We start from the raw sequence: 9,110 nt of genomic DNA on the forward strand, positions 1-9,110 counted from the left end.
GAAAATTTGTGTTTTCGTATTCAGTTATCATTTCTTTAGGTTGGTGAGCCAGCAGCTGATGGCTGATCACTGTTGTAGGTTTGTGTTTCGTATATGTGAGCTGAAATGTTGCTTGTCTCGTTGAATGTTACAAGTTTTTGTTATTTGAGACAGAAATCTTGGCTAAGGTGATAATTTTGAATCTTGTATTTCTCACGTTTCTTCTAGTCGTATGTATGTTGTCTGAGACAAAAACTCCTGATTTTTTTTACTCACATTTTTTCTAGTCATTGAGCCAATACATAATTTAAAGCATTTGTAGGATTTACTTCAATAAAGGAGTTCTTTTGGTACTTTGCATTGATGTTTCTTGCATGTATGCATGACTTACCTTATAGGGTCATAGTAGTATATGTATGGTATTTTTTTACCCTTTCGACTCTGAAGGGATTCTGCTTGCTCGAGTCGTAAAATAGTCGACTGGACTTTTTCTTTGCAGATTTTGAGTATCGGTGATTGTGCTGCAGAGACCTGCATGCTCTATCTCAGGGGTCACGGGGCTTCCTTTAAGCAAGTCAAGGAGACTCTTCGCTGGGGTCATGTAGTAGCCAAAGTAACTAATCGGACTATCTTTGTTCGCAGATTCAGAGTCGGTATGGCTACTTTCTACAGAGTCCTGCATACTCTTCACCTGGTAGAGTCTCTTCCGACTCTTCGACTCTTCACCTGGTAGAGTCAAGAGACTTACAAAGAGAGTCGGTGTGACTACTTTTGCTAGAGTCGCAAAGTAGTCATAAAGACTCTATTTGAAAATTTGGAGTGGTGACTACGACTTACCGAGTCTTGCATACTCTTTTTTGACTCTGTAAAAGTCACCAGACTCTTTGCCAAAAAAGAGTCAGGACGACTCTTATTACTGGGGTCATAACGTAATCAAGCGGACTCTTTTTGTTTACTATTTTGGAGTCACGGAGGCTAAACCTTCAGGAACCCCGCATGCTCACTTTTGACTCTTCGCCACGACTCCCTCCCTAAGTGTCCCAGGACTCTGTTTGGACTCTGTCTGGTGACCCTCTCCATACGAGTCCAAAGGTAGTCAATTCTGTAGCAAGCCAATGAGTCTGTAAAAGGAATTAGTAGGGACTCCCTTCTTTTTAGAGTGTAACCTGTTTTGGTGACAATGAGAATACATGTAAAACCCTACATCTGTGGATAGTTTGAGTAAAATCGAAGATGCGTTTGTTATATTAGCTCCTAAAATTTGTGTTTCTAAGTTATTTCTTCAAACTTGCTCGCTCAAACTGTAAGGAGCACACGTGAGTAAAATTTAAAGGTTGTAATTAAGTACTTTTTGTAATACTTATAAGCTCAAAGTTAGAACAAAATTGCGCTCTGAGCTGAATTTAAAATCTCATAGCAAAACATTTTCTTGACAGAATCAAAACTTTTTGAGACACATAAACATCAGGCGTGCATTTAGCATATCATGACCCTCAAATATTTTCGTATACGTCGCCAAAGTTGGCCGAGGTGCACAGGCATGTAGCGGCTGAAGTCCACCTTGTCGCGTTCTAAAATTTTTTTTACAAATTTTTTTCCCGGCGAAAATACTGCTCAATCTCGACATTGAAATAATCAGGAAATGATACAAAAATTTCAACAAATTGAAGAGGTCGACCAGGCACACTTTGTTGAGTTTTATCTGAAATCACCCCAGCGAATTTTTTCGCAGACTTTTCAGGGTGCCTTCGCGTAAGCAAATGTTTGGTTAGTGATGATAGCAAGCCCGTTACGGTCCCTCGGTGTTTATAAGCCATCGACAGGCATATTCTGAGTTTATTCAAAGTAATTAAACATTGCGAAGTCCGCACTGAGACCACGCCCTCATAACACGGCAGCAAAAGTGCTCTCCTCAGAAGAGGTCGCATCGTTCCTTGGGATTCATAGCTGCGCCCGGGGGGCAGTGGAAGGCCTGCGCAAACGCGGGCGTGTTCATCAGCGGCACGTTGCAGCGCATGCGCAGAGGCGAATAGAGCCTGACCATATCCTCGTACTCCTCGCCGACTTCCGGGGCCTTCTGTCTGAGCCGCTGGCTGCACCACTTGAAGCAGGTGCTCACGTAGAAGGCCTGCTCGGCCGTGTAGCGGTGCTCTCCTAAACTCGCGTTCGGTTGCGGCCCCAGGCTGCGGAAGGCGCGCAGAGTCTTGGCCATGCCGCCGCAATCGGCGAAGTTCTCGGACAGCGCAGTGTCGCCGAATCTGCGCCGGTCAGATCAATGTAATCAGGTTAGACGGATACCTTCTGAATAGTGGGTTCAACAAAGGAGCAGCCTCAACCTCGTGTGCCAACGTTTGGCCAGCAGGGCTTGTCCTTGCCGAAAAATAAATGTGGGGAGACTGGTGTCGAAGCACGATAAGCGTAGTTTTGTATATCAATACAAAACAGGATCTTCAGGGACCCTGGAACACCTTTTTCAACTTTTTTTGAAATCTTAAATGCTTGCATAAAGTAGTCACCGAACACGCCCAGTACTTACATTAGGGGGTCGTAAACTCCCTCAGTTAAGAATTACTCCTCTATGCCCATCAGATAACTTGTAAACTCGCTAAAAAAAATTTCTTTCTCAGTCTTGACGTTATTCGACGGCCCGAATTACGTCACTAAGGCCATGTAGTGGCTGTTGGCCGGTTTTCGTTCAGTTGCTGCAATGAACGCTTTTCGATAGCAACTTTAAAAAAAAAAGGCTCGAAAACAAAGCAGAAATGGAAGGCTTATCTGGTGCGACGAGCAAATCACACAGTGCCGCTTCATGCTGGCGATAACTCAAGCTTTTGCAGTGGTTACAGACACGAAGGAAAGAGTGAAAGCACTTATCGAAAGTGTTGCAGGCTCCCTATAAAATTTAACAAACATTTTAATTTAATCCATGCATGCTCTTCTGTTTAGAAAATTGGTAGCGAATGCTTGATAATTTGGTATCGTAACCACCGGGAATATTCGACTAGACCTTTCTTATAACTGACGGCGGGCTCAAGTTTTCTTGGGAGATGGTGAGAAAACAACCTGAAACAAAACTTTGGACAACAGAAACTTCTTTCTGACAAGTCTTTTTTTATTTAAAAAAGAGGTTTCTGTCATCCAAAGTTTTGTCTCCTGTTGTTTGCTCACCAACTCCAAAGAAAACTTCAGCCCGCCGTTAGGTCTAGTCGAATATTCGCGGTGTTTACGATAGCGAATTATCAATCATCCGGAACCAATGTTGTAAACAGAAAAGCATGCGTGGATAAAATCTTCATGTTTGGTAAATGTTCAGTAAGATCCTGACCAAGGCTTACAGTAGGCTACTCATATACTAAATTACGCCAACGCGCGGTTGCTTCGCGTGTTTTGCGCAAGGTATTTCTTTTGGCCCTGCTCAGAGACCGCTATTGTGTTTAGTGCAACTCACAGGAAAACAATACACTTTTCCCCGGTATCCATTCGTTTTTGTCATTTCCTCCAGCGCACCACACTATTTTAAAGAAACAGCTCCGCGAACTGGTGAAAGATGCCATACGTAGGACGGCATTCACTGCCCTCGCACTAATGACTAATTTAATGTTCCTTAGCTTGACCCTCGTTCATTAATCTACCTATGAATTGATCGATCGATCGTTCTATCAATTGTAAATTGATTGATTGATTGATTGATTGATTGATTGATTGATTGATTGATTGATTGATTGATTGATTGATTGATTGATTGATTGATTGATTGATTGATTGATTGATTGATTGATTGATTGATTGATTGATTGAATACCTCTGCCCGCGATATTCAGGCATGTTGTTGTAGAGGGCTCGCAAGCACTGGATACGCTCGTCGAACAGCGCTCGGGAAGCCGGCCTCCACCAGTCGTCCCTCTGGCCGGAAGCGTTGAAGGTGCCGAGCACAGGGTCGAATCCGTGCGTGACCTCGTGGCCCACCACGTGGCCCAGAGCGCCGTAGTTGATCGCGTCGGACGCCGAGAGCTCGAAGAAGGGCGCGAACATGATGCCGTCCATGATGAAGACCCAGTGGTAGATCGGCAGGTAGAAGGCATTCACCAAGATCATCGGCTGCTCGGGGTCTGCGCCCCGCACCGTGGGAACCGTGGAGCCGATGAGCGCCAGTCCCCGCTCCGCCTGGGCGTCGTGTACGGCCGTGAACATCGCCGAGAATCGGTGCGGAAGCGTCGGCACGAAGGCGTAGTGCTCGCGCATCTCTTCGTGGCGTGACAGGTTGAAAGGGTGGCCCACAACGCGCCCCAGTCGCTGGATGTGCTTGAGACCACGGGCCCGCGAGTCCTCGTCCATCCAGGACACGTCCTTGATGACGTCCTCCGTGCCCTTCCACAGGGCCGCAGACATGGCGCGAATGGCGGCCAGCTTCTTCTCATCGAGGAACCAGTCGACGAAGAGGCCCGCCATGGCGTACGAGAGGACCTGGTTTGGCACCACGACGCAGAAAATCATCCGATTCACCTTGGCCATGAAGGCGCTTTCTCCAGGCATGACCGTTGTCAGGAATCGCGCGGACATCGCCATGGACAGGTGGTGGGAGAGGAGAAAGGCGACATAGCCGGACACTGTTTCCGAGCGAGACTGTTCACCCAAAACAAGGTCGGCCACCCAGGGCAGGAAGAACTTGTTCTTAATGATCATCTGGTCCTCGGCCCTGAGCTTGCGGTCTTCTGGCAGGAGCCTGTTCATGGCTTCGAGTAGATACTCAGGCCTGAACGCGGATCCCGCTATAGAGTGCATCTCCGAGATCTTCACGTAGTCCAATGTGGTCTCTGTCCTCAAGGCGAGCAGCGGCGCGATTGTGACAGTAAGGAAGCGGCTGTCCAAGTCGACGACGCGCTGTATCAGCTGCGGGTGCGTGGCCCTGGAATGGAAAGAGGATTTTAAAGAAGATATATTCTGTATTGGGCTACTCAACCGAGATAATTTTGATCTGTCTGTCTGTCCGTCTGTCCGTCTGTCTGTCTGTCTGTCTGTCTGTCTGTCTGTCTGTCTGTCTGTCTGTCTGTCTGTCTGTCTGTCTGTCTGTCCGTCTGTCTGTCTGTCTGTCAGCCTTCCGTTTAAAAGTTGAAACAATTCGAAAGAAGTACATAAGCGCACCCATTCTAACCAACTAAAGTTGCCGGAATTGGTAATACATTACCATGTAGAGCGCATGCCACGGAGGCGTTGAAACAGAGACGACCAGACCACGTAGCAAGGCCGGTTTGCGCCGAAATCTCGTACACACGGGCGTTTTTGCTTTTCGCCTCCATCAGAAAAGCGACCGCCGCTGCCGGGAATCGAACCCGCACTGTACGAGATTTCGGCGCACGTTAAAGATCCCCAGGTGGTCAAAATTAATCCGGAGCCCTCCACTACGGCGCGCCTCATCGCCTGCGTTGCGTCGGCGCGTTAAACCCTACAATCAATCAATCAAGGCCGGTTTATTCTTAACGCCGTGGGGTCTCTCTCTACTGATGCCAGGGGCGCGCGAGCCCTCCGGCGGGTGAGCGCGCTCGTGGGCCTGCGTCACGCTGCTGCTGCTGGCACTGTGGCTTCCCGCTACAACCCCATTGTTTAGACGAAAAAAATCTCGGGCATATTTGAGGCAAATGGTTAACTACTCAACCGACAATCCATACATTCTTTTAGTTGGGAATACACGTTGGGTAGGTTTTTACGATATCAAGTGAGAACAGGACCCGTTAAAAATGACGCAGAAAGGCTCCAGCACGCGGGAGATGAAAGCAACCACACACACAAAAAAAAGAGAAGTCCTTGCGCTGTTCTAGGCATGGTGCGAACCGGAACAGGAACTGAACCAAAAACCGGAACGGAACCCCAATTAATAGAGAGTTTTAGCATAGCGGCTCCCGTACGCTACGCTAAGGTTAGCGGGTAGCGGGACCGGACTGCGCATGCGCGCGCGGGGAGTGCGAGGAGGTTGCCCCTCAGCGGAGGGAAAGAGCGGGAATGGCGAAGGCACGCCGCGCGGAACTAATCCACCCCACCGTGACGAATTTGCTCTCCCCAGTCGCGCCCCGCTACCCGCCGCCGTAAAGCGCTGGACACATGCACGATTTGTACACGCGATTCGCATGCGACGGATCGTTACGACTGTTGCCACGACTTGTCGTACACGTGAATTTGAGACACATGACCCGATGCGCGTATACGATGCGTCGTCGGCGTCGCTCCGCCCACTGTTTTTGCTCTATGGTCAACTACGACGATCGCTAAGCTGAATTTGTAGATTCCCCTTATTTATTCACAAGAAATGGATGAAGAAGGCAATCGTGAAGCGTTTTCTGCCTTCGCAAACAGTCCGCGCACACGCCGGCCGCGCCTGCCAGCTCGGCACACTCAGCGGCTCGAACCGGCGCAGACCACGGTAGCAACCGCTTGACGCTGCTCTTCTGAATCAATCTGATTGTTAAAAAGAAGTTCCACATGCGAGAAAGTAGGTGTTAGTGTGGTGAAAAATTGTGCTTGGGATTGTTATCAGGGCTTATTTTAAAAGCGTCGATCAGATATCTGCCGCGATGCAAGCGTATACGCTGACCGACCCCCGCGGCGGGCGGTGCGCCGACCGGTCGAGAGATGGCAATACCTGCGCGGAAGCATCGAAACAGGCTACGCAGATGTTCAACTACGACGATCGCTGAGCTGAATTTGTAGATTCCGCGCGTTTGTTCGCAAGAAATTGATAAAGCGGGCAATCGCGAAGTGTTTTCTGCCTTCGGAAACAGTCCGCGCACACGCCGGTCGCGCCTGCCAGCTCGGCACACTCAGCGGCTCGAACCGGCGCAGACCACGGTAGCAACCGCGCTTGTCGCTGCTCTTCTGAATCAATCTGATCGCTAAAAAGTTCCACATGCGAGAAAGTAGGTGTTAGTGTGGTGAAAAATTGTGCTTGGGATTGTTATCAGGGCTTATTTTAAAAGCGGCGATCAGATCGCGCGGCAGACGGTGCGCCGACCGGTCGCGGAAACATCGAAACAGGCTACGCAGATGTTCAACTACGACGATCGCTGAGCTGAATTTGGAGATTCCGCGCGTTTGTTCGCAAGAAATTGATAAAACAGGCAATCGCGAAGTGTTTTCTGCCTTCGGAAACAGTCCGCGCACACGCCGGTCGCGCCTGCCAGCTCGGCACACTCAGCGGCTCGAACCGGCGCAGACCACGGTAGCAACCGCGCTTGTCGCTGCTCTTCTGAATCAATCTGATCGCTAAAAAGAAGTAGCTTATGCGAGAAAAGGGATGATAGTGTGGTGAAAAGTTGTGTTACGGATTGTCATTCGCAGTTACACAGATAGCGGCAATCAAATATCCGCCAGGATGCTAAGCCTAAACTTTCCAACACCCGAGCCGACCAGAGCAACGCACGCCGGTTGAGGGGGGTTGGGGCTCAGCGGGCTCTCATTGGCTGTGGCCTCACGACGATTGCAACGATGGCACGACTGCATCTGGCTTGCCAGACGCACGTCGTGAGCCTCCTCCGACCAGCGATCGACGCCAAAACGGGTCCTAACGATCAATCGTAACGATCAGTCGCATGCGAATCGCGTGTACCAGTCGTACATGTGTCCAGCGCTTTAGCGGACGGAGCACGCTATGCTAAAACTCTCTCCGTGCGGCCTGCCTTCGCCATGCCCGCTCTTTCCCTCCGCTGAGGGGCATGGCGCGCATGCGCAGTCCGGTCCCGCTACCCGCTAACCTTAGCGTAGCGTACGGGAGCCGCTATGCTAAAACTCTCTATTGCCAGGACCCGGAACCGAACCGAACTCATTTTTTTCCCGCCACTTTGGAACTGAACCTGAACCGGGACGAATCGAAGGAACAGTTCTGATCCGGCTCCACGAACGGTTAGGGTGAACGGAAAAATATTGCCGTGAGCCATGCATTGGGTTTCCTTATTTATGGTTTGTTTCTACTGCCCGCCGTGCTCGGCTCTGTTGATCAGTGTCGCAAGCGAAGCGCGTGTTCCATTCTTTATTTTTATGCCGCATTGGTTATCTCATTCCGATAAGAAGAGTGCTTCGCCCCAACGCCACTAGCCTAGAATATTCTTATTTGATCTACAATGTTCTGGATGTTAATCGAAGGCTCGAGAACCACTCGCGCTGGACGATAAGACGCCTGCAGAGCAGACGCCGCTGTATTCGATCCGCCGACACTCGCCTGCGCACGTCACTTTGTTGGCTGCTGCTTCGCCGCCTGGGTATTCTTTAAGTTGTTAGGGGAGCACAAGTTCGCTCCAATAAACTTGTTTTTCCTTCACGACAACTGCGTCGTCTTTGGCCACGTGACAGTGTCGATTCGGTCGGGCCAACTTCGATATTTTTGGGGTCCTTGGCGTTTGCAAATTTCGCGGCGCTCTCCCTCTCAACCAATCAGAAAATTTAGTTTCACACATAAAAGCCGGAAAGTTTTTGGTTACGACAACCTAAATTCTATAAAACGTCCTTCTTTATGCACGTATTGCGCTGTTATGTTGTTTCTAGCCTAAGATTGTCATCTCGCACTGAAGTTAATAAAAAGTTGCCTAATGTATACTTTGTACTTATCCAGGGGTTCACGAAACAAGTATGCACATGAAGTAAGACTGTAGGAAGCAACTAAACTGACAGAAAAAAAAAAGAACGATCAACTGGTTTGATGCCAAGGAAATCCTATGCTCTTCACTACATTATCCCCCTTTGGGCTACTGTTCTGCATCCCTGGAGTACCAGCGACCACTGCCGTTGCTTGTGAATTCACAAAGCTACTATCTTTACTAGAACACAATCGCTGTCATCTGTCACTGAAGTGTCATTAGCACATTGATACCCCCGGTGGTTCACTATTCGCCGCGAGATCGACATGTTGGTGGCGACAGCGTCGCGCTGCTAGTGTGGATGCTCCGCTGAGCGGCCCGTAAGAATGCACACTGTTGGCGCGCATCGTGCCTTTTTCCCGCCGTATGTGCGCACGAAAGGTGCAAACAAGAGTGGTATCCTGTAGTTCGGTTCCTCAACGTTCAATGTATAGCATGGAAGCGGCAGTCAGTTTTCATTACTACGCCAAAAAAAGCGACGACTCATCGGGAATCTCAGAATGGCCGTAA

The 9,110-nt window shown here is 49.2% G+C and overlaps 1 protein-coding gene across 1 annotated transcript in view; it reads right to left on the reverse strand.

Annotated features, from left to right (window-relative positions):
• Nucleotides 1-1,891: 1,891 nt before the first annotated feature.
• LOC144161814 (neprilysin-1-like) overlaps nucleotides 1,892-9,110 on the reverse strand; it is a 31,671-nt gene continuing 24,452 nt past the window's right edge. Inside the window, exons 5-6 of the mRNA XM_077692412.1 lie at nucleotides 3,782-4,885; nucleotides 1,892-2,237 (exon numbers count right to left, since the gene is read on the reverse strand). Coding sequence (XP_077548538.1) covers nucleotides 1,892-2,237; nucleotides 3,782-4,885 — 1,450 coding nt within the window. The remainder of the gene's footprint in view (nucleotides 2,238-3,781; nucleotides 4,886-9,110) is intronic.

The sequence above is a fragment of the Haemaphysalis longicornis genome, unplaced genomic scaffold, assembly GCF_048455015.1.
Source record: "Haemaphysalis longicornis isolate Haplotype H1 unplaced genomic scaffold, Haemaphysalis longicornis Haplotype H1 scaffold_12, whole genome shotgun sequence".
NCBI classification, from domain to species: domain Eukaryota; kingdom Metazoa; phylum Arthropoda; class Arachnida; order Ixodida; family Ixodidae; genus Haemaphysalis; species Haemaphysalis longicornis.